The 25,189-nt window shown below is 52.4% G+C and overlaps 2 protein-coding genes across 9 annotated transcripts in view; one reads left to right on the top strand and one right to left on the bottom strand.

Moving 5' to 3' along the window:
- NXF1 (nuclear RNA export factor 1) overlaps positions 1 to 7,412 on the top strand; it is a 22,191-nt gene extending 14,779 nt beyond the window's left edge. Inside the window, exons 12-20 of the mRNA XM_078871904.1 lie at positions 447 to 571; positions 1,508 to 1,615; positions 1,962 to 2,020; positions 2,161 to 2,276; positions 2,705 to 2,747; positions 3,297 to 3,369; positions 4,451 to 4,633; positions 5,638 to 5,698; positions 5,900 to 7,412. Coding sequence (XP_078728030.1) covers positions 447 to 571; positions 1,508 to 1,615; positions 1,962 to 2,020; positions 2,161 to 2,276; positions 2,705 to 2,747; positions 3,297 to 3,369; positions 4,451 to 4,633; positions 5,638 to 5,698; positions 5,900 to 5,938 — 807 coding nt within the window. The 3' untranslated portion in view covers positions 5,939 to 7,412. The remainder of the gene's footprint in view (positions 1 to 446; positions 572 to 1,507; positions 1,616 to 1,961; positions 2,021 to 2,160; positions 2,277 to 2,704; positions 2,748 to 3,296; positions 3,370 to 4,450; positions 4,634 to 5,637; positions 5,699 to 5,899) is intronic.
- LOC144943975 (uncharacterized) lies at positions 7,400 to 23,795 on the bottom strand. 8 transcript variants are annotated; one of them, XM_078871895.1, is made up of 8 exons: positions 23,626 to 23,795; positions 21,231 to 21,575; positions 20,562 to 20,751; positions 16,103 to 19,975; positions 11,827 to 11,967; positions 11,226 to 11,398; positions 9,347 to 9,464; positions 7,400 to 8,806 (listed from the first exon to the last, which is right to left on the bottom strand). In XM_078871895.1, the coding sequence occupies exons 2-8, from the start codon at positions 21,539 to 21,541 to the stop codon at positions 8,558 to 8,560; spliced, it is 5,055 nt and encodes a 1,684-aa protein (XP_078728021.1). In that variant the 5' UTR covers positions 21,542 to 21,575; positions 23,626 to 23,795; the 3' UTR covers positions 7,400 to 8,557. The 8 variants fall into 8 exon arrangements, with proteins under 8 accessions (XP_078728021.1, XP_078728022.1, XP_078728026.1 ...); XM_078871896.1 differs by lacking the exon at positions 23,626 to 23,795 and adding an exon at positions 23,007 to 23,603; XM_078871898.1 differs by having other exon boundaries at positions 8,584 to 8,806; positions 16,129 to 19,975.
- Positions 23,796 to 25,189: the final 1,394 nt, after the last annotated feature.

Consider the following 25,189-nt stretch of genomic DNA (forward strand, 5'->3'; position numbering starts at 1 on the left):
CTCCAAAAAAGTAAACTGAAGAAATGTGTTGAAATGTTACATGTCATGTTTATCGATGATACCCTGACACAAATTGGCACGTGGATGGCTGTTGAATGTCTGTTTTTTTGTTTTTGCCCAACTGGCGATCATCATCACCGTCATTGCCATCACAAAAACTATTATCACCCTAATCAATTTACACCACCATCGTCACTACAACGATCTTCATCATTGAATGATTACCACAATCATCACTTTCAACACATTTTCATCACCATCATCGTCACCACCACCATCATAATCACCACATCACGACTATCATCACTGCTACTTTTGTCACCATCATGTTAATATCCTCATTATTGCCATCACCACTTATCAAATATTTCATCATCACCACCATCATATTCTTCATCAACACCATTGCCATCATCATCGCTCATTTTCATCATCATCGCCATCAGGATGGACAGGAGCTGCCGCCGCCGATCGCGTTTGACCTGGAGGCGCCCACAACTCTGCCGCCCACCAGGGAGGGTTACTTCCCCAACGATGAAATCAAGAGCCTAATCCTGCGGTTTCTCACGCAGTAAGGGACCTTCCCAGGCACCACACACATACATGCTGTAGTGTTGCAAAGTTTTCCAGATTATATCATGTGCTTTTTTCTTCCGTATTTTGAAACAGCAGTAGGTGGTGCGTCCTAAAGCCTGGAGAACCAATGAATCAAACATTCTTTATTTTACGTGCCAATATCAGGCTCAATAAAGTAGGCATCAGTGCACATTACAGCCAAACGAGAACGGTAGTGTGCTATACGGCAACAGGAATGAAACCCGTCATGACCTCAGCGGCTAACAGACTGAGCAATGTGGATTTCAACCGCGCGCAATGAATAGCAAATGAAAAAAAGTAGTACATTAAATAAATAATAATGAAAGAAACACTTCTACTTTGGAGAATACCATATGTAACATTTCATAATCAGCCATGATCAGTCCACTGCGGGTTTGAGGCTTTTACGAATTGCGCCATCTCCAACGATCCTCCAATGCAATAATCCACCGATAACCTGCATGCGAGCTGGTTTCATCGCTCTTGTTTCCTCCGTGGATATACTCTTGGGTGCGTTCCCTCCCTTGGCTGCTACTCCATTGTTAGTCTCAACCACCAGCCCATCCCTTCCAGCAACCTGCCCTACCCAAGCCTACTTGTCTCTTGTTCTGAACACAATGATGTCTTTAACCTTATGTATGGTGTCTAATCCACGTGTTACTCTTTGTGTATAAATGTAATTGCACATCATCTCATTTAAAGTTTCCATTTGTTCAGTCTTGTTTGTATGGTGTTCTTCCTTGAGCCTAAATGTATAATTGCAAGTAATGTGCATAAATAATAAATTCTCACGTTCAATTCCATACCACGTGTTGTTGAGCATAAGAATTGATTTCAGTTATTGAATCGATGCAATGTCCCGGGACTGCCGACTAATGTGCTTTTGTGTGCATGTGCTGTGCATTGGCAGGTACTTCACCGTGTACGATTCTGCAAACCGCCAGAGTCTGCTCAACGCTTATCACGACACTGCTTGTTGCTCCATCACCATCCCACACAGCCCTCAAAACCCCTCGAAGTGAGTTGCTGCCCCAGAGAGACAAACACGCACACACTGAATGGCAAGGCTCTCGCACGGACAGATCTATTGTTGTATACCGCAGACGATGAGATCCTTTGTGTGCCCAAAATCAGCATAAGTACTCGCTGGCATGAACAAGGCCACAAGCGATCCATTAAAAGATTACTTTCAATGTTCAAAGTAAAGTCTTGACTGCCAAGTTCATATAAAAAACGGCTTATGCTAAAATATATTGATACCATAAGAAAAAATATCTTCGTGTATGACAAATGAAACACGATTCCGAATGCAAGTGCAAGCCAGTAAGTTTGCCTAATATTCAAATCGACGTTTGCACCTACAGAAGCAGCCTGGGCGAGTACTTCAAAGAGAGCCGCAATATCAAGAGGCTGAAAGATCCAAGTGAGTGCCCGTTTCTGAGCGCGTATGACGCATCTCTCTGGCGGGGCTGGTGCCAGGGAGCGCCCCGCTCTGTTGCCGCGCGTCGCCGTTTCATGCCGTTTTGTCACCCGCCTTTCCCTCGTCCCCCTCCTCCCCCGCAGTCATGCGACAGAAGCTGTTGAAGCACACGCGGCTGAACGTGGTGGCATTTCTCAACGAGCTGCCGCACACGCAGCACGACTTGCCCTCCTTCGTCATCGACGTCAGCGTGCACCTGGTGAGCCAAATTATCTTTTGCTAAACCACCTCCCCGTGTAACCCGCATGCCCTCGCTGGCTCAGCCACTTATTAATGTTTAACCACATATTGTTTGTTCGTTCGCACCTCCGATTAAGCATGGTTGGCTACGTACGTTTCGAAAGAAGTTCAACATTCTTATATGTGTAGTGTTATCATTTGCAGACACACTGGTTGGAGGCAAACACTTTTATTCATACGTGACATCGTTACACACGGTACTATATCACCTAACTCACTTCGGACGGCTACTTACACCTATCCTCTCCGCACAGGATAACTATATATCTGGTCAGAGCAGCCACGTACTGTTGACCCTGGCATCGACCCTAACCCTGCAGTTTCCACTTCTGGGGTTGCTGCTTAGTAAGGCAGCGGTCATGTTGACTCGAAACTCCTGTTTTACAGGCGTCCCTGCTGAACTTCACAGTCAACGGCTTCTTCAAAGAGAGTGAGTGCCTGCCTTATTCACATTCATCAGCATCAACACGGCATCAACATCATCATGAGTTTCATCACCAACAGTAGTCGCATCATTTGCAATGCAATGGTGGTTTAACTACAGCAGGTGCATTTGGCGTCACGTTTCCTACAAACCATTGTAGTTGATCTTCTGCTGTGGTGGTATTTGCCCACAACGCGGTTATCTAATGCCGGTGTTGCCTGTGCCATGTGTGAATGCTCATCGTCGTCACCATCAGCCATGATCACTCCACTATTGGATGAAGGCCTCAAGCCATCACCATTTCTCACGACCCTGCGATGTAACAATGTACACGGCGACTACGCACGAGTCGACTTCATCGCTTCCGTCTCCTCGGTGGCTGCCTTGTCATATTCGTTCCACTCCCTGGCTTGCCCTCTCCATTGGCGTTCTTTATTATCGGCCATCCTTGCTGAACATTTGTTTTTCTTAACAGTGTGAATGAAACCGTTTACCTGCGAATGTTCTCTAAATCCACGTGTTTTACTCTTTCTACCTGTCAATGTGCATGCTCAGCCGAGGGGAAATGCCGTGAGTCAGTGAGGGCCTTCTCGAGGGTGTTTCTCGCCGTGCCGGCCGCCAACGGCGGGTGAGTCTTGAGCACCGTGGCACGCACCGTGGCACACACGTGCCTCGCATTCTGACGCTTTACAAATCACATTGTTCACACACACAGAGCCCCGAAGCGAAAGCCAGGGTCTTGAGTGACATCTCTACTGGGTTTTTTTTGCGGCGTGGTTCAGGTTTCTAATTGAAATGCGTGTGCGTGTCCATCCTGCATCGAAACCACTCGCCCCGCTGCTAGTGACGCGATATTACGTTGCACAATGCGCCTCTCAGCTCGGCAACCTGTACACCAACAGCTGTGAATCGACAGCAACAGACCTGTCAACGCGATTAGCACGGTTGGCCAAGTACGGTGTGAAAGAAGTTCAACAAACATAGATACATTCCATACACACTTGCACTTAAGCGTACTGCACACACCTCGCAAGCACTCACGCAACGGGGTGTGTGCCTCCTTTCCTTCCCCCTAGTGCACTCCATGGGAGGCATAAAAACACAAAGCACGCGAGGGACAATGGAAATAACTATAAATAGGGTTTCCCTCCCTGCACCAACCACCAGTGACTTCCTCTTGCAAATGATCAGTGCTTTGGAAATTAAGTCTGTATGCTGTGCCTAGCGTTTTTTATGTGGTTTACAGACTTGGAGCTGATTCACCAGCCGGTTGTCTGATTTGACTTCACCGTCCGAGCTACCTCCCACCGCATATCACAAAACTCTCGTGTCTCCTTTGTGGAAATGCCTCCGCGTGATGACAAATTCTGCTCCATCATAATCTCACTGCAAATCCTAAGACCCCAATCTTTAATAAATACAACAAAAATCCATACATGACTACAAGCAAATAGCCGATGATTCACTTTCGGTGGCAACACATGTAATCCTTTATAATGGGATAGCCTTGGGGAGGGTCCTACATTGCATATTTGGTCAGAACCGCATTAAGTGTTTTTGCATTGCTCGATTGTTGCTCCTCATCTTTCCTGCTTGCTTGTCCTCTGTTCCGTCTTCTGCTGCTCCTTCCACTTGTGCGCTCGTAACCTTAACCTGCCCCGTGTCTCCCCCCTCCTGCCCCTCCACCCATGCTGTCATGGTGCCGTCAGGCTGTGCATCGTGAACGACCAGCTGTTTGTGCGCAACGCGAGCACAGAGGAGATCCGCCGCGCGTTCGTTATGCCCGCGCCCACGCCGTCGAGCAGCCCCGTACCCACGCTCACGCCGCTCCAGCAGGAGATGCTGCAGGCGTTCTCCACGCAGTCCGGCATGAACCTGGAGTGGTCGCAGAGGTGGGCAAGGGGAGCACGTGTGCAGGGCCTCACGACACGCACAGACAAATGTCCCCCATATAACCTTAACAAACTTTTGGGGCAAGTGCTGTTAGCGGACACCTGTGAAGGCTGGCACAGTACACGAGGGGGTGGGTGGCCAGCACCACGCCCGACCGCCTTTGTCTCCCCAGTGGCAATGTTTACACACCAGGTATTCAGTTGAGGCTGAGTCGACCTATGGGAGGCCCTGGACCGGTTCAGATAATCGTCACTGGGGTTGGCCGTGAGTGGGAATCGAACTCGGGTCGCCGGATTTGTAGGTCAGCACGCTAACCGCTGTGCCACTGCTCCCCACACGCACGTGTCTCTCGTGATGCAGTTGCCCAGCATGCCCTACTTTTATTCTCCCAATCCATCTCCCCTGCCTCTTCCTCTTTTTCTAGTTGGAGGCAAATGGCAGTGAAATTGTTTATTTTGAACGAGGTTTACTATAAGCTGAATTTAGCTTGCCTCATCCCAAACTAAAATCTGAATATTTTGTCAATTTCTGCTGGGGTTTTTTTTTTAAACACTTTTACCGTAAGAGGCGACCCTGACGGTGCGTCATTGCCGCGTTGATCATGTGACGTTACAACTGTGTCCGAGGTCAGCCCACCGCAAAGTCTGCTGCTCTCATAGGAAAGTGAGCCAGGTGGCTCAGTGTAGGGGACTGCACGGCCCACTCACATTTCAGAGCGGGTCATCCGCATTTTCCCTCCACATTTAGAAACGTGCGTTTAGAGTATTTGGCTGCTATACATTTCCACATGATAACCCACTTGTGGCCAGGTCGCTTCTGAAAAAGAGCTATATAGCTTAGTGGGCCTTACCTGGTAAAATATAAAATAGTTTAGTTTAAGAGTGGGCGTGACCATTTCATGCTGCCGTGGGAATGGGAACCAGTGCCCGGTTTGCAAACCGGTTTATGGATACGCGGCATTGACTGGTTTCCCCTCCACTGCTTTGTGTGCGTTAACCAACAGATGCCTCCAGCAGCACAGCTGGGATTTCGAGCGGTCGGCACAAATCTTTACTCAACTTAACGTAAGTGCCGTCCCCCACCTCCTCCACCGCTGACCGATACGCGGGATTGCAAATGGACGGTCGTGTTTGATGAGCATCTTCTAATCATACTGCTTGTCTCCCTTTTTCATTCCATGCACGCCTCTCTCTCTCCCCCGGCGCTGTCCGCTGCTCCGGTTCCGGCTGTGGCCACCGCTCCGGTTCGGATCTTCTCGTCGACAGACTGCAGGGCATATTCCCAAGGAAGCATTCGTGAAGTGATCTGGGGGGCATTCCCCCCCCCCCCCACTCAACTTGGTTCCGGACAGAACCTGGCTCACGGTCCAAAAGTTTTCCTTCACGTCGTCGGCCTTTCGTCTCGCGTCCTTTTTGCAGAATCCTTTTTTTTTTACAATGGTGGGGAGGGAATTATGTAAAAAAAAACTATGGCAACTGTCTCTCCCCCACCCCCCCCCCCCTCTAATCTTTTCCACTGTACAACCAAGCCATGCTGGGGCCATGCCAAAAGCAGCCCAGTACAACTCAGGAGGCACAAAGTTGTTTTTCCACTGCAGAAGCGAAGCTGCATCATTGACGCCTTACACACACAAGGATTCAAGACGCCGCGTGAATGACGCGGCGACGCCGTGTCGGGAGTTGCGCCAGTGCCACAATGGACGCAGCGTCGTTAGTCCTGACCCTGGCCCTGCTTGGCCCCGAGTCGGATACCAGTGCAGTTATGGTTTGGTTCCGGCTCTGCGCGGAAAATGATCAGTGAAAAACCAGTACTGTGAGGGCCCCCCCTCCTCCTGGGCGGGCTTGGCTCGGATGTTCCATTTGCAAAGTGGGAGGGGGGGAGTACCCTTCCATCTGACCCACACTTTAAAACCTAGACGCGTACTGCTTGTTTTGATCTCGACTTCATTGTATCAAAAGTTATTTAACGGAAATAAAAATCCATCGGTTGAAACTCAGTACAAAAGAGACAGGGAGCCAGTAATGGTTAGAACTGCGCGTTTTTTATGTTGGTTGTGTAACTAACGTTTTAACAAGTATTACGTTTGGAAAATAGATTAATGCTTAGTAACGCTTTTAGCTCCCGCAGCGTTTAAATCAGAGCTCCTCAAACTCCAAACCTCAAAGCCCCCTTCCCCCCCCCACCCACTACAGTGCAGATATCCTTATTTACCAGTCGAAAGGATCCTTAAATGGTTGTGTAAAGGCTTCACTAATTTGAAGATCACGCGGGAATGTGAAAAGGCAGATGGGGACAGACAGACCATGATGGGGATGAGAGGTCACTGGAGCTTAAGAAATCTGCTTAAGGATCCATGTTTCGTAGAGTTGACACAGGTGAGCGTGCGCAGCGTATCTTTTTATTACTGTTAACTTTAAGGCTTAACAAATTGTGCTTTTTTTGAAGAAAACCTGGCTTGTACATGTGCAAAAGTAATAATTGTATTTACCAATTAGCATCGCAATGAATGAAAGACTAGAGGCTTATGTGTTGACTTTTGAGAGTTGTGTGTGTGTGTAAACGGTCACACTTGGCAGAGTAAATATGAATCTTAGCCAAGTGCCAACTGCTGTGGTGCTTGAAAACCGTCTTCTACTTTACGCCTGGATGTGATACGCTTTTTTTTTTATAAAAATGTCTGGATATGTGGAAACTTTAAAGTTTATGTAATTTTCTGAGCAGGGCTGGTTTTTGTTGTTTAAAATGAGCAAACGACACAATAATAAAAGATGATCTCTGCTATACCTCCATAATGTACGTTTTTTGTTAGATCGCGTAAATATATAAATGCGTCGTTAAACCCGCCACCACCCAACACAGCCAATTAGTAAGGTTTGTCACGTAAACAGAACATGCCAATTCGTTACTAGTACAGCACACTGATGTGTTGGAGAGAAAATCCACACCATTTACAATCTTGACAAAGTTTCGCCATAAATTACAACTAGCATCAGGCGGACAGCCAGATTTGTGGAGAAAGCCTCGTGTTTCGTTCATTAAATAGAGGGATAGATGTGATGACATTACTTGTGAGCCCTTCACGTGCGAAGGGGGGGGGGGGGAATTAATGCATATACAATGAGCATCTGCAATACCTGGTGTTGGTTTTTGTAAAAAAAAAAATAACGCCTTCGGGGTATGTTGAGCTCAATCGAGGCAGGTGGTGCTGCTGTTTTTGCATTCGTTTAATTTTCCAGATTCTCAATTCCACCTCGAGCAATCCCATCGCTGTGGGGTCCGGCCTGGGGAAAACCTCGAAGAAGACAAATTGGTCTCTCAATGGGAGCTTCTGCAAGAACTAAATTCTGCATTCAGTTCTGAATTAAATCCAACTCTACTCCTAATCAAAAAATGATACACCTATATCACTTTTCACAACACAGTACAAAAGTAACATTAAAACGAGTGAATAATACATTTAAAACAAATATAATTGACCTTTTCAGATCTGCATGTTAGAATGACTCGAAAGGTGATGTGGAGGCGTTCTTGTTGCACTGCAAGGGATACCGTGACGCTGTTGCGGATGGATGATGAACCCCCCCCCCGGGTGCTGCGTATTTTTTGATCACGCCTTGACGCAGTCGACACCGGCACAGCGCGTGCAGCAGCGATGCTGGCTCTGTCGCTGCTCCGCAGAACCATCACTCACCAGGCACTCCTCATGTAATACTGTACTCTGCAGCAAATGTAGCATTGGATTGTGCATTCGAAAACTTACTTTTACCTTTTGTATTACAGAAAAGCAATATTAAATTACAAGATGTAAATGGGCCATATTTGGTTTGCATGGGCGGGGACAGCCACTTAACCTCACCGCCACCAGAATTAGCCTGGTATTTCGGACAAAACAACATATTTTCGCTGCCCCATGCGGTTTGATTTCAGCCTCTGCAGATGACACCTGCCCAGGCCTGATGGGGCAGTGTCGCGTGTGACGTGGGCAGGAGGCCCCGAACCAGGCTGGGCTCCGAGCCGGGCTCCGGGGTTCTGCGCAGACCCAGGCTGCTATCCAAGTGGCCTGGCCCGGACAAAGCCTGCAGGCGACGATGCTGCCGTAGTCTCTCCCGCCAGCGAGCCACCAGCGCCGTAGCCTCGGCCGCCGGAGTTCCTGGTGGAGCGTCCCGTAGGCCCTGCGCATGTGTGTGGGGAGCGGTAGCGTAGCGGTTAGTGCACAGCGCTACAAACCCAGCAAACCGATGTCGATTCCCGCTCACGGCCAACACCAGCAACGATTATCTGAACCGGTCCTGGGCCTCCCCTAGGCTGCTATAAATGACCACATTAGCCACTTCGTTGAGCTATCATTTGTGGCCAGGTCACTTCTTAAAATAAGCTAATAGCGCAAGGGCTTTATCTGCAAAAATATTAATTTGTTTGTGATTTGCTGACCTTTCCCATACTTTGCACACCCGCCCCTACTGGCCGTCTGTTCGGAGCTAGCATGGAAGAGTAGGCCAAACAAGTACCCAATAGAGAGCAGCCCTCTAGAGCAGTGGCGCTGGAGCAAGGAATTGTCAGGCCGCACCTTTTACCTTCGCTTTGTAGTTATGCATTACCAAATCCTGGACTGCAAAAGTGCACTTGTAATTCAAAGATTCCGACGAGTGAAGCCGCTGCAGTTTGGTTGCAGGCCGAGTAGGGCCAGGGGGAGGGTGTGGGCACGCTCCCACCGTGACACTCGCAGCCTCGGCCGCCCGCAGCACGCGTGCTGCCTCCTCCGCGAGCGTCCGCGCGTTGTGCACGAGGGCCTCGTCCGCGGCGCGATCCCGCGGGACCGCCTCCTTGACCCTGTGCCGGGGGTGGAAGGAGGGCAGCTCAGTGGGAGGGCGCCTCTCGAATGAGCTGGGCGGCGTTACGATAGTGCAAGGACGTAGCCATGGAGTCAACATTGGGGGGGGGGGGGGGCAAATCTTCCAGGGGGTCTGGGGGTCCCCCCCCAGAAAAAAGATAAATTTGAAAACGAATTTCTTGCCTAAATATTTAAAAAATTCACTAACACACAGGATGGACTTTTTTTTTACAATAATGTCTAATACTGTATTGTATTACATTCCTCTGTTTTTTTTACCATTTCTTGTTTCATTGTATGTAATGGCAGAGATTAATTATTAATTAAGTACAACCATAACCACAATCATATAAACAGAAATCTATTTTATAGCAATATATTGGGAGAGACATTTTGAGCATATTTGAATATTGGGGGGATGTGTCCCCCCGAATATATATTATAATTACGGCCTTGCCACAGTGTGTATGTTATGTACGTTGAACTTCTTTCGCACTGTTCGTAGCCAACTGCGCTGTGTGGGGGAAGGACAATAAACAAAACAAAGGAGTTTCAAAGAAATACGTTTTCAATGTAGATTTAAAAGTGCAAAGCTCCAGTGGCTTCCTAATATTGGAAGGTAGAGCATTCCAGACGGCCACAGAAGCGCATCTGAAAGGGCGCGATGCTGTGACTATCTTTGTTCGATGGCTACAGAAAAGCCACTGTGAGGATGACTGGAGTTCGCGTGATGGTTTATGCTCCTTAAGATCAGCAGGGTAACGGTGGTTAAATTGTGGCCAAGCACTTTTTAATGAGCCAGGTAGCGCGTTTTGCCGCTTGCTGCTGTGGTTGGCCAGTTCAAGCCTCCCGGCCACCCTGATTAATTATTGCGTGTGTATTAGCCGTAATTTACGCGCCGTCTGTATAACAGGGGACGTTAAATCTCCGAGCGTTATGAGAAAAGGGTACGCCATGTGCGCTGGTGGCATGATCCAAACTTGTTAAATTACGACGTTTTATTGGAATAACCGCAACATCGTTCCCTCCTGACAGACGAATGCCCACTTGCAGGCTACTGCTGCATCACCTTGTGCCACACAGGGACAGCTCTCATCAGGGGGTCCTCTAAGCTAAAAGAGACAAAAAAAACAACTTCACATGGCCACTGGCATGAGATGCAATATAAGGCACTTTGAGATCCTGGGACATTTAAGCGCACTCTGCATGTCAATCCCTATCCTCTCAATGAGTGGTTCCTCCCAATGGGGGTGATGGTGCTCGGTAGCGCTGAAGCTGAGGCGACATTGGGGCTCGACGAGAACGACTCCACCGAAACGCAGCCGTCCCGGGGCCCCTTTCAGTCAAGTTTCAAGTTAATTTATTAGGTATAGCCCTGTGAGCCATTCGGCTCCTGAATCGGGTGCAACCGCAACAAACAAAAAAACATGAACAAAAAACATCTTAAAGTGAATATGTGACTAAGTGCAAACAGAAAATCCAAGAAAAGACAGCAAAATATTGCAGAAAAAAGCACCGTTACACACCAACGCTGTGTTCAAACATCCCAGTGGGATGCAAGTCAAACAACAACAACCACAAGACAACTTAGATTAAGGCCATCAGTCTAACTCTGTACTACAACAAACAAACACGGCTAAACCAATACACTTTTCGAAATCACCAAAATAAAGCCATGAAAGCAATGAAAAAGCAATCATAGGAACTGTGACGGAATTTTCACAACATGTGCTACCAAAACCCTGCAGCCATAGTCGCACCTGGCGAGGATGGCGATCTGAGTGCCTGCGGCGAGGACACGCTGCGAGTGGGAGAGCAGCTCGCGGGAGCAGCGCTCCTCGGCGCAGAGTCCCGCCAGGGCGCCGCCAAACCTCTCCAGCGTGCGGGCATCCACGGCCAGCGAGCGGGCGCACGCAATCAGTCCCTCGCGGCTCTGTCGTCGTCAACAACAACAACAGCGGTGGCGATCGACGACACGATTTCAAGCGGAGTCTCTTTGTTGAGTGGGATCCTGCAATGATACTTTGACTTGCCTGTGTGGAGAGGTGGAGGTGGTGGTTGATGGTGGTGTTGAAAATGGAAGTGGTGGTGTTGAAAATGGAAGTGGTTGTGGTGGTGGTAAATATCGAGACGGTGGTAGCCGAGGTGTTGGATACGGTGATCGTGGTGGTCGTAGCGGTGGGGGTAGATATGGAGGTGGTTGTGCCGGAGATGGTGATTGTATTGGTCGCAGTGGTGGGGATAAATATGGAGGTGGTTGTGCCGGAGATGGTGATTGTAGTGGTTGCAGTGGTGGGGGTAGATATGGAGGTGTTTTTTTCTGGAGGTGGTAGTGGCGATGGCGGCGTCTCGCTCGGTCACCTTGATGGGGCCCCTGCGCCGCAGGAACAGCGCCATGTCCTGCACGCGGGACGCCATGTCCTGTGCCACCCGTGCCACATCGGGCACGGCTCTGCCGTCCCACGGGGCGAGCGGGCACGGCCGGGGCTCGATGCGTCTGGCCTGCCGGGCGTGGGGGGCCAGAAGGGGTGGGGGGGCCGTGCGGTGGTGCGAGAAGCAAGCGAGCTCAGGAGAGGGGGGGGGGGGGTGGAGGTGGCGGGGAAAGCAATGGCATGCGGCAGACAAGGTACAGGATAAAAGCAGGTGGCGGGTAGAGCGGTGGGAGCAGCGGTACTTGTCGGGAGGTGAGCCGTAGGGGTTTGCATACTGTGCTATAATCCCAGCAAGATGGGTTCTATTCTTAGCCACGCACAACACTCGATTGCAAATTCATTTCTTTAGAACTCCTTTTTGCGTTTAGTTGTCCCTTCCCCGCACTTCCCATTTGCACGGTTGGCTAAGTACGGTGCAAAAGAAGTTCAACATATGAACCTGATGGCGGGACCCCGGGGTCGATGCTACATCACCCCTTATACCGTGCTTTTTAGGTGCTCTCTCACAGCACTTACCCATACAATCTGCAAGGCTAAGCAGGGGAAAGACCATTTTCTTTTATCTGATGGTGGTATATGAATATTATAATGCAAAGGACAGGGCAAATGTATAACCGTATGCCAAATCTAGATTTGAGCTTCAAATAGAGAGGAATTCGGTTTAATTTTAATATGTACATCAGATGGCCATCTTACTTAACCCACTACACTTGCATGAAGATCCATCAACATTTCTTTTTCAATCTACAAAGAAAGTTCTCATAACGATGATGCCAACATATGCTACGTTTACTAAATGAGGTCCTCACTCCCACGCGTAGTAGCCAGCACGCATCAGTTATAATTGTGCAGAAGAAGAGTAGGATGAATGCACGGAGCGTTGTTATATTGGTAAGCCAAGATTTGTCAAATGAATTTAGTTGAAACCCACCACCCTACAGTTTCCAGTCTTAAGCCATGCCAGATACAAGAGGATATTTAACAAATAGTACTGTGTAGGTTTTCACGGTTGGGCCGTGTGGCTCTCCAACGTGCTTTCAGGTTGTCCGACGTTTTGCTCCACGTGCCAGGAGATACTTCAGGAACTAAATAGAACAGTTCAGTGCCAACGTTTCGCTCTCAGCGCGTGAACCGAATTCGGTACCTGAAGAAGTTCCAAGCATGAGGAGCGAAACGTCGGACATCACGCTGAACAGCACGGGGGCCGTCCATGAATGACGTCACGCGATTTTGGACGATTTTTGACCTCGCCCCCTCGTCACACGGCGTCACACAAAGTCAGACCCCCCCCTCAAATATGACGTCACAAAGCTCTGCCCCCCCCTCCCCAAACATTTTTAAACATGTTTCAAATCGCTTTAAACTATTGTCATTGTAGTGCGTATTTCATGTGGCGATGCGCTGTAATGTTGTAGGAGAAAACATTTATTAAAAAGTCTGTTGAATTAAGTAGAATGTGTTGTCTATATTTATTTAAAGTTGCGCATTTTGATGTGACGTCACATTTCTCACCCCACCCCCCCCCCTCGTCACACATCGTCACAAATGTCTGACCCCCCCCCCCCCCCGAGGTGCGTGACGTCATTTATGGACGGCCCCACGCCGTAGAACACAAAAAACCATGTAGGATGTTTCACAAACAGAGCCGGTATGCAATTGAATTGGGAAGACTGGCAGACGTGGAAAGGTGGGCCGTGGTGAGCCTAAAGGACTTCAGGTTGAGAAAGGCCTGCCACGATTCCAGTGGTTCTTAATTCTCCAGTCACCAGTAACACTCCAGCTTCACATTCGTATTTGTCTCTCTGGCACAAACGTGATTCTATAAATGCAACGCGGTACCAATGCATCCTATGGACAAGGCGATTATTATTTAAGTAAACTACCATCGCCCCCTAAAAATGCCTTAGCATGAGTGCCTTGAAGGCTGTAAATGATTTATATGGAATTATATTGTACCGTTATACGTTAGAATTGTGGGTGATTCACTTATAGACACCCCACTGATCTCTAATTACCACCTGCTCTTCTCAACAGGTTAGTATATAATGTGAAAGTGATGAGTCCATGCCTTTACAGAGGAACAGATCATGAAGGTGGTAGCTTTGGATGCAGATTCACCATTCTGCTTTCTCTATAATTTCTCCCTATTTTTGAGCGGGGTATCTATAAATGTACTTTAAAGTATTTGGTATTACCTTACTGCATATGCAAAGTAAAGGTAAAAGGTGCAACCCAACAATTCCTTGCTCACCCGACTGCTGGTGGAAGAGTTTTCACCAGAGAGAGCTTTACAGGGCTTCTCCCTATAGGCTACTTTGGCCTACACGCCCATGCTGGCCAGACGGACACTTTGGAAAAGGTAATTGTATAGTGTTGCACCAGAATCAGAAGCTTTACTCATCCTGGATAGTATTGCACCTAATTAACAGCAGCATAACAAGCCACTCATGGGACTAAATTCCTGGACCGGAGTTGGGCTTAAGACCCAAGGTATTAAGAACCACTGTCCTCAAGCGATGAACGAGTCGGGGTGGAGATAGAGGCTGTGAGTCTAGGTGGACTAAAGGGTGAAAGGATTAGAGAGCTACTGACTCAGCGGGCGGGTTACGGGAAAGTTTGTGCTATGGAAGCCTACGAGTGTTCAAGTGGCAGCACGACGACACCAGTTATTATCCATACTCTTAGGTTTTTTCTGCATGTGCACCATTAGGTGTACCAACAGTTCCACATGCACTCTCTTTTAGCCCCGCCCCCCCGCCTCCCAATACGTTCCATTCATTGGCTACCGCATTCAGATAAGCCCCTCCCTCCTTCCTCCCCCCTTAACTTGTATTTAATAACTTGTATCTTGGAATCTTTGCTTCACTTGATACAGCAAATCTAGCTGTGACGGTCCCACCTGATGATGGAGACTTGTGTTGCCTCCGAAACGTCGTGATTTATTATTTTATTTTGTTTCTATTATTACTTTTAGTAATTTTAAATTTTATTTTTTACCTACGTGACTTTACCGAAAAAACCTAAGAGTATGAATCCTTGCAGTCACGAAAGCTTCAAATCCAGTTATTATCCATCAGCGAGTATAAAAGACGCTGTCGATTACTCATGAGGGAGCTGTTGTTTTGATAACCATGTGTATGCACATAGCATACAAAGTACACAATATACACAGGCATGGAAGGTACTGGGTGCAGACCAGTGGTGCTGCAATATGAACTTGGTAAGCCAAGTTAGTGGTGAATAGTATCTGACCCAGTCCTGGGTGGTTGCCGGATTTCACCAACCTGCACGGACCAGCGTGGTAAAGTATAGTCAAACATCCCCATTGGCTGCCATGGTGTGGGAAGGCGACCGAGATAACAAGAGCCACATTTTTTTAATTCGGTAAGAAATATTCTTTGGGTCTTTCGGTAAAGCCACGTAGATATGAAAGTTTTATTTCATTATTATTATTATTATTAATAATTTTTCTTCTATCTACGTGACTCTACCGAAAGACACAATGAATATGAATTCCTGCAGTCACGAAAGCTTTAAGTCAAGAGTCGGTAAGAAACTCAATACTGTATTTCAAGAGCCGCTATGCGTGTGAATTCGAGTCGGTGGTCCTCAATAGATATCACTCGCCACTATGTTAGCCGCGGCTGGGATTCAAACTCAGGTCACTGAGTTTGTAGCGGATTGTGTCAGCCACTCAACCACAGTATCACCCAGAGCCATGTTCAATATTGGACGGAGGTCAGAGAAAACTGAGCTGGTACTGCTGACAATCTTCGGTTCGAATACAGGCAACTGCCTGCGCTTAAACTGGGTCCTTAGGTGTGGTGAGTTTATGGTCTCAGCCCGGTCACCAATGACTGCACAAAAAATCCTCCCATTAAATTTGGTTCTGAACTTAAATTGGCCAAATTTTCTAGCTCTGAGAATGAAAATATTGGTTTGACCGGCATGCAATGCAGAGCAAGTCTGAATGCTTCCCTCTGCTGTGTGTGGACCGTAGGTCACTTGAAAGGACCTGAGAAGTAACTCTGTGATATTTACTTCCTTGGGCCATTCTACAGAACGAATTATTGCACTGCTCCGTGAGAGATCCGAAATGATACTTCGCCTCGGGGGGTGACGCCGACCTCACAATCTGAACCAAATTCTGTGAACGTGACATGAAAATAATTATCCTGTGACCGAACCGCCGGTGGATGTCTCACGTGCGTACTGGGTGACGGTGCTGCACCTCCACCACAGACGGACGCCGCTTTCTCAGCGGGGAGAGGCGGCGCCTCTGGGACGCAGGGACGATCGACGTCCGCGGGTTCCGACTCCTGCGCCGCGCGCCCGGCTCTCCCCGCCTGCCGCATCTCGGCAAAGAACGCCCTCCTCGCGGCTGCGGCCGGTGACTCGGGCACGTTACTCCCCGCCCGCTTCGCCTCCTTCGCCGCGCCTGGCGAGGACACGGGTGGAACCCCGGGTCGGGTCTCCTCCTCCTTCTCCTCTTCCTCCTCGTCTACCTTCTCCCGTGCCGACGCGTTCTCCTGCACAGGCTCCAGCCGCAGGCGACGAACAACATCCCGGACGGTGGGGGATTCGGGGCCGAGGTGCGCGGAGAGATCGGCGGCGATGCTCCCGCTCGCCGCGACCCACGCCCACGCCGCCAGCTGCAGCTCGTCCCGCCGCTCGCACCAGCGCTCGTCCCGCAGCTCGCCGCCACGCTGCGCCTGGGCGGCCGAGTCCGCCGAGAACTCGACCTCGGGCTGGCGCCGCGATGCGAGCGCGAGGTCGATCTGCGCGGCTGACCACCGCAGGCTGCGGCACGCGGACTCCATTGCCGCCCCGAGGTGATCGTCGCTCGGCCGCTGGGTCAGCGCCGCTCTCACGGCCGCCTCCACTTCTGAGAGTTGCTCCTCCAGGCAGGTGCGACTCACGACTTCAGCAACCTCCTTCCCCGACTTCTCGTCCTTCCCCTCATTCTCCTCCTCCTCCTCGAGTCCGAGTGTCACCAGGAGGGCCCTTGCGGACGATGCCGTCGCCCGGTCGATGAGAGCGGAAAGGATGTGGGCCCTGGCCTCCACCTCGGTGCTCAGCAGCTCGACGCGTGCCGCGAGCCGAGCCATTGCCCACCCTCCGGGCGAAGCGGCGCGGGCGAGCAAGAGCCCCGCCGACTCCGCCAACTCCCGAGCCAGCTCGCACGCCGAGTCACCCGCGCCACTCATGAGTGCCACCTCGTCGAGCGTGAGTGATGTGAGGCCGCGGTGACGATCGCCGCTGCTGTTGTCGCCGTTGCCGTGACCGCCGTTGCTCCGTGCCGTCGTCTGGGCACGCGCCGCCAATCCCGCGGTCTCCTTCAAGCGCTCGCACGTCTCCAGGAGCGCCCGCGTCTCCACACCCAGCGCCGGGCGGTCTCCCTCCCGCACGGCCCTCACGACGCCTCCCGTCAGACCCGCGGCGGCACCGCCGCCAACGCAGGTGCGACGCCGCAGCGCGCTGAGCGCCGAGGTCACGCACGCGGCCCACGCCAGGCACTTCCCAACCGCCGCCTCGCACCGCTCATCGGCGTCGCCGGAGCCGCGCTCCGCTCCGTCGCCGCTGCCGCGCCCGACGAGGCCCCTGGTGGCTTCTTCGACGGCGAGCAGCGCTTGGTCCAGGCGTGGCTCTGCGCTCGCGAGAGCCGCCTGCTCCACCCGTCCCGCGCGCCTCTTCTTCGCCGCTCTCAGGCCGCTCGGCCGGTCGCCGCCACCCTTCTGCAGGAGCGCGGCAGACGCGGCGAGGGAGGCCGCGACCTCTCGGACGGCCGCGATCGGGCTCGGCTCGTCCGTGGTCACCGCCGCGTCCGACGCCTCCCGCGCCAGGCGCAGCCACGGCTGCAGGCGGCGCGACAGCAGCTCCTGCAGCTCGCGGATGCCGTCGCTGCACCGCAAGGCGAGCGCCATCGACGCGGCGCCGTACGCGTCGCCTTGCCCGCCGTCCCGGATCCGGCCTGCCTCCTCCAGCAGCCTCGACGTCATCTCCCGCAGCCCGGAGATTCGGCCGTCGATGTCGCTCCAAGTGGAGTCCTCGCCACATCGGGGGTCGCCGAGCTTGGCCTTTGCGACCGCCTCTCCGTAGCTGTCCACCAGCGTACGCACACGCCTCTCCGAGCCTCTAATGGCTTCGTCCGAGTGGGCCAATCCGGCCGCGCGAACAACTGCCGAAAATGCTGGCAGCAAGGAGAGGTCGTCCAATCGGCTTCGAGTTGCTTGGCAGTCATCCTCATGGCCACCAGCAGCAATAGCCGCACCGCAGCACGCACGCTTATCCTGTTCCGGATCACGACGATCACAGGCGTGCTGGGCGGCAGTCGAATGCTCACGGGTCATCATCGCCGCCCTCCTGCTGGCAACGTCCACCACATCCGGGATCTCGGTGAGCTCATCCAGTCCCTCGTTCCGCAGGTTCTCCCGGAGCGGGCTGAGCAGATCTGGATGGCAAGCGGACCCGGACAGGCCCTCCCGCACCCGGCCAGCGTGGCCGACCAGCTGCTGGGACCTCTCAAGCAAGGCGGCCACCACCACTACAAGGCTCTCATTCGAGCATGAAAGGTCTCCATCACCACCCTCCCCACGTTCTCTGCCATCCCCACTCTCAGTGGCTCGGAGGTGTCGGTTGACCTCAAAAGCGAACAGCGTTGTGCAGCTCTCCAGCGGACCGACCAGAGCCAGGAGTCCGTTGCGAAAGAGCGGATCATCGTGGTTGCTCACGAAGTACCTGGCGGCACGAGCCATGAGCTTGGCTCGCCCCGCCGTGGCGCGTGCCGTCTCGGCGACCTCCCGGCTCCCACCGCCTCCCCGGACGGCGTCCTCGAAGCGGTGAGCGAAGCGGCCAAGCGAAGCGTTGACGGCGTCGGCCAGGCCGCGCACGTCCACGGCGCGGCAAAGGCTGGCGAGGAGGGCGTCCACCTCCCGGTGCCACTCCTGGCGGAGTCCGCTCTGCGCCAGCGCCCGGAAGCCGACGGCCGCGAGCTCTCTGCGCGCCGCTGACGCGAGCCTGCGAGCGAGCGCCGCGCGGTTACGCAGGGCGAACGCACGCCGGGCGTCGCCGCAGGACGCGTGAGCGAGAACAGCGCCGCGCACCATGCCGTCGGCGTGGGCAAGGAAGGCGTCGGCGAGCGGGGCGAGAGCGCCGTCGTCGCGGCCACCCTCGTCCCCCCCGTCGCGATCGCCCCACGCCCTCAGCAGCCGCTCCAGCGGCTCGGTGGTCTCGGCGAAGGCGTCCGCCACGCGCTCCGTGACGGCGAGCGTCACGACGCGCCGCAGTGCCGCCGCCTCCCGCAGCATCTGCTCGCGCTCACGTGAGGAGCTCCCGCTCGCAGCTGCCGCCCGTGCCGATTCTGCGTCGGTTCCCGGAGCTCGCAGCCGGGCTGCGAGGCGGCTGCGGCACTGCAGGAGCCGCTGGCACGTCTCGGAAAGCCTCCTGCGTGTCCCCTCGTACTCGGTCTCGCCCATCACCGTCACGGCGTGGGCCGCCACGGCCTCCACCAGGCAGTCCAGCGTTACCATTTGCTCGCTGGCGTTCTCCTGCTCCTCCTCCTGCTTCGTGCCAGGGTTCATCCGACGCAGCGTGGCGACGAGACAAGTGACGTTGTCGGCGAAGGTCCCCGTCGCGTCGCGGGGCGACCCCTCGTCCGCGGGGACGACCTCTCCGTCGTCGCCCTCGCTCCTCCGCCGCCGTCCTTTCCGGGCCGCGGCCGCGACGCCGGAGACGGCACGGGAAAACCTGCGCACGGCGCGGTCTCTGCCCGCGGCCGCCCGCTCGCTGCCCGGGCACTCGAGGCTGGTGCGCACGGCCGTGTGGATGAGCGGCACGCAGCGGCGGGTCGTTTGGAGGGCGCGGTCGAGGCGGCGGCGCCGGCGCCCCCCGGCCTGCATCTCGGCCGCCCGGGATTCGCCGAGCGCCGTGAGCAGCAGCAGCGACTCGGAGAAGCCGCGCGCCTCCGTCGCAAACTCGGCGGCCGACTGCACCGAGCCCAGGGCCGACGCTCGCTCGTGCAGCCACTCGGCGGCTCGCTCCACCCTGCGCACCTCAGTGTCGTCCGAGATCGTCAGCACCTGCGCGCCGGTCACGAATGACGGATTCGTGCCGTGAGCTTTCGATTTGTTGGCCGGGTGCACAAAGTGGTTGATTCATGGAATTTTAAGTGAACGTTTCTCTGTATACAAAAAATACGTGGGACTGAGCGCATATCCATTAGCTGCCCTGGGCCGTGGGTAGAAATTCTTAAGTAATCTTTTTTAGAGCCTGAAGGGATGGCGTGATAATTCAACCCTTGGCCACCAATTGAACATACAACCTTAAAGGGTCACCGCACTCTCTTCCGCCTCATTTTGGCAAATATTGAATGCTAATCAGATGACGAACTGAGAGTTTAAGTCCTCAGAGATAGAATTTGCCACCTGAAGTGACAAACCACACACGATGTGATGGGTTTAATACGGATTTGAAACGTGGAATCTCAGCTACGTAGGTATTCGCGGTTGTGCCGTGTAAGCTCTCCGACGTGTATCTGGGTCGGACCGCGTTCTGTTCGGCACGATGTTTCCCCAAAGAGGTTCTCGGCAAACGGAGCGAAACGTCGGACATCGTGCCGAACGGCACGTGGCGCGAACCCGAAAACACCTCGGGGTTCTGCGGCACCTCGAGCACGGCTGCCACGAGCGCCGTGGCCGACGACAGCAGACGGCCGACGGCGACGCGGCGCCGGCGACGCCGCTCCACCCGCAGGTCAAGGGCGGCAAGGAGCACGGAGCGCCCGGCCACCAGCAACCGCTCCGCGGCGGCCGGCATCTCCCTCCGCGTCGTCTCGTCCTCGCTCTCCGCCGACAGCCTGCAAGGTGCAGAGGTTCCAGTTGGTCAGGCACCACCGTCGAGTGTCGTTGGGCACGGTGTCCGACGTTTTGCTCCGCGCGCTTCTTCGTGGAACCGGATTCCTCGCCCAAAGAAGCTCCGAGTACATGGAGCAAAACATGGTGCCACGTGCGGTACAAACCGAAAACGGCGCAGACATAAAGACCTACATGGTAGCACCTCACCATCACTTCCTTTTACCAGGTCACCCCCAGGAGTGACAATGGCACAACACGAAAATATAAACGAGCCCCACCATCGGCGAACCAAGTAAGTTGTTGTGTGCCGTGCCGTGTGGCACTAAAATCACTAGGACACGGGTCGCAAACCAAAATAACATTTTTTTTGTTCGAATTTGCAAAAAAAATACTTCAAGAGCCGCTATGCATGTCATGAAACAGTCCTTAAAGAGGCTCGTGCGACTGCAGAGAAAGTAAGCGAAGGCTGCCTCCCGATTACCTCCTGCTGGAGACAGCCAGCGCCTCCGCTGCCTCCGCAAGCGCTTGTGCCTGTGGCTCCAGGTTGAGAAGGACATCGCAGCGTTGACACTGTTGCCGCTCGTGTTGATGGCTTTGGCGTGGATGGGGATGATGATGGTGGTGGCGATGATGATGATGTTGTTCGTGGTGGAGGGCCGAGTCGCACAGCAGAGCGAGGTGGACGAGCTGGGCAGAGATGGGCGCGAGTACACGCTGGGCGCTGAGGCTCGGAGCGAGCGAGCTCAAGCCAAGTCCGCTCCCTGCCAGCCCCGCCAGGGCTAAGGCCTCCATCGTTCATTCGCCCAGAGTCTTTCTCTTCCTTCCCCTGATCCACCAGCACAAGAGACCACAGCGCTCAATGTCAGCCAGAGAAGTCCGGAACGCCGTTTGAGGAATTATTTTGGCGCACGCCACATTCGTCTCACTTTATGTTGTGGAATTTGTATTGAAATAATAATTTAGATCCACAAGGTGCCCTTAAATATACACACCGTATATGTACAACCCGTTTGTAAATCCACTGCTGGATGAGGGGCCACCGCACACCATGCTGGATATTTGATGCGGGTAAATTGAGGATGAAGGGAACCACATGCAGGACTGTGGTGGGGGTTTTACAATTCCTACTGCCCGCTACTGCACACGTTGCCTATAGCACCTGGGTTGTTCCTTTGTGCTCGGTTGTCGCCCATCCAATGCACTGTCCAGGCTAAATGCCTGCTTAGCTTCCGAGATCTGGCGATTAGTTCATAGGCTACATTTCATCGCAATCATCGGCCACGGTCAATACACCGCTGGATCAAGATAGGAAACATCTCAACCATACAGAATTTCGTACACACGGCGCGGTAGTATTATGTACACAATTGCAATTTTTTTATGTGCTGAATGTATATTTGCGTGCACTATATCACACGAGGGCATACGCAATTGATAACGTTACAATTTGCAATCTGTATTGCACGTGCAGAGTGGGCGGTAAGTCCCCATACCCTTGCCATCAAGGCTATTATGGACTGCCATAGGTAAGGGCGTATAGGGAGTTCTCGCCCACCCTTTATATACTGTATGCTATATATACTGTGTTGTATATATATACCGCTGGTGTGCACTCTATGCACAGTGCATATGCTGTACATGATAACAGCGCGGTGATGATGATGGTGGTGGAGATGATGATGGTGGTGATAGCGATGATTAACAAAGTATAACCACAAAGCCGGGGGGGGGCAATACTTGATGATGGTGAGCGAATTAAAACTCACAATCAGTCTGGCAGGTAAACTGCTGATTACGATGATGGCGATGATGCTGATGCTGCTAAAGGTGATGATAGTGATTATGTAGCGATGGCGATGATTATCACAGTGCTCATGAATGACGATGATGGCGGTGGTTGTTGTTGTTGGTGGTGGTTGTTGTTGATGGTGGTTGTTGTTGGTGGTGGTGGTTGTTGGTGGTGGTTGTTGTTGTTGGTGGTGGTGTTGGTGGTTGTTGTTGTTGGTGGTTGTTGGTGGTGTTGGTGGTTGTTGTTGTTGGTTGTTGTTGGTGGTGGTGGTTGTTGTTGGTGGTTGTTGATGGTGGTTGTTGTTGATGGTTGTTGTTGATGGTTGTTGTTGTTGGTGGTGGTTGTTGTCCGAATGAGGGGGCGAGTGTTGGGACCCTCGGCCGTGGAGACGGAGCGATTCAATAATTTCGTGTTCGTCAAGGGGGAGCTGGAGGAGGAGGGGGGGTATTGCTAACAATGTTAACTTACAACGACATCGCAAGATCGTGAGCGCAGGCTTAGCTGAGGCCTTGCGTCCAGCAGTGGACTGAGCACAGCTGCTGACGATGGCTCAAATTGCAACGCGTCAGCACGGCCGATGGTGATGGTGGCGACAGTGATGGTGGTGAGGGGTGATGATGATGTTGATGATGTTGGTGATGGTGGCGACAGTGATGGTGGTGAGGGGTGATGATGATGTTGATGATGTTGGTGATGGTGGCGACAGTGATGGTGGTGAGGGGTGATGATGATGTTGATGATGATGTTGTTGATGATGATGTTGATGATGGTGATGTTGATGATGTTGGTGATGGTGGCGACAGTGATGGTGGTGAGGGGTGATGATGATGTTGATGATGATGTTGTTGATGATGATGTTGATGATGATGATGTTGATGATGTTGGTGATGGTGGCGACAGTGATGGTGGTGAGGGGTGATGATGATGTTGATGATGATGGTGATGTTGTTGATGATGATGTTGATGATGGTGATGATGATGATGTTGATGATGGTGATGTTAATGTTGATGATGATGATGTTGATGATGATGTTTATGATGATGTTGATGATAATGTTGATGATGAGGATGTTGAATGGTGACGTACCGAGAGGAAACGCAGAGCACGACGGGAGTACAACAGCGGCGAGAGACGCCGTTGTCCCTGGTTACCCAGCAGCTGTTGTCAAGGTTTAAGGGGCCGTCCATAAATGACGTCACGCGATTTTGGACGATTTTTGACCCCCCTCGTCACACGGCGTCACAAAAAGTCAGACCCCCCCCCTCAAATATGACGTCACAATGCTCTGCCCCTCCCCCAAAAAAATAAAACATGCTTCAAATCGCTTTAAACTATTGTCATTGTAGTGCGTATTTAATGTGGCTCTGCACTCTGATGTTGTAGGGGAAAACATTTCTTAAAAAGTCTATTTAATTAAGTAGAACCTATTCCTGGTTCTTCCGGTCACGTAGAAGGGAAATAATAAAATAATAAAAATATATTAAACAATACAAATTCTCACGACGTTTCAACTGCAACACAAGCAATCATCATCAGGTGTGAAATCCACACCAAGAAAAATTGAAAAAAGTGGCGGTGGATTTCACACCTATTGATGATGAATGCGCGTGTGCTGTGCTAGTTTTAGATAGATTCCTACCCGCGTAGGATCAGAATCTATGATTTTCGATTGTCCTGTATTCGTATTTCCTTCCACGTAATGTGGTCTCTCTCTTTCTCTCTGTGCAGCCGCCGGAGGCCGCCAAAGGTGGGTAGATGAGATGGTGGTGGTGTGAATCAGCCAACCCATGGCACCTGCTGGGTCTGTCCCGAGACCTGCACCTAGCCTGGCACAATATGGGGTACAGTTGGTGATGCATCTGCCGGTCATCTTAGTCAGCCAACCCATGGCACCTGCTGGGTCTGTCCCGAGACCTGCACCTAGCCTGGCACAGTAGGGGGTAACAGTTAGTGATGCATCTGCCGGTCATCTTAGTCAGCCAACCGATGGCACCTGCTGGGTCTGTCCCGAGACCTGCACCTAGCCTGGCACAATAGGGGGTACAGCTGGTGGTGCATCTACCGGTCATCTCAGTCAGCCAACCCATGTCATCTGCTGGATCTGTCCCGAGACCTCCTGCACCTAGCCTGGCACAGTAGGGGGTACAGCTGGTGGTGCATCTGCCGGTCATCTCAGTCAGCCAACCCATGGCACCTGCTGGGACTGCCCCGTGACCTCCTCCTGCACCTAGCCTGGCACAGTAGGGGGGTACAGCTGGTGGTGCATCTACCGGTCATCTCAGTCAGCCAACCCATGGCATCTGCTGGGTCTGTCCCGAGACCTCCTGCACCTAGCCTGGCACAGTAGGGGAGTACAGCTGGTGGTGCATCTGCCGGTCATCTCAGTCAGCCAACCCATGGCACCTGCTGGATCTGTCCCGAGACCTCCTCCTGTCAGCGAGCGAGCCTTCGACACTTTCACGTGGGTAGCTTCAAAGTGCACCTAGCCTGGCACAGGCGCCGTGGTGACATCGCGAATGACGGAGGCGTTGGTATCGGTGGTGGTGGTGGGAGTGTTGCACGTTTACACCCCCCTAGTGTTTAAACGTGCGTCCTGCAGCAGGAGGTGACATCACCACCACCATCATCTTTGGCTTCGGAAGCGGAAACC

The sequence above is a fragment of the Lampetra fluviatilis genome, chromosome 33 (genome assembly GCF_964198595.1).
Source record: "Lampetra fluviatilis chromosome 33, kcLamFluv1.1, whole genome shotgun sequence".
Classification (NCBI taxonomy): Eukaryota; Metazoa; Chordata; class Hyperoartia; order Petromyzontiformes; family Petromyzontidae; genus Lampetra; species Lampetra fluviatilis.

Bases quoted from the DNA above. Each gene is read 5' to 3' on its own strand.
- LOC144943975 (XM_078871895.1), bottom strand. From the start codon at position 21,541: ATGGAGGCCTTAGCCCTGGCGGGGCTGGCAGGGAGCGGACTTGGCTTG. The intron at 19,976-20,561 runs GTGCCGCAGAAC...ACCGGCGCGCAG, and splicing joins TCGTGGCAGCCGTGCTCGAG to GTGCTGACGATCTCGGACGA. The intron at 11,399-11,826 runs GTGACCGAGCGA...TGACGACGACAG, and splicing joins GGCGCAGGGGCCCCATCAAG to AGCCGCGAGGGACTGATTGC.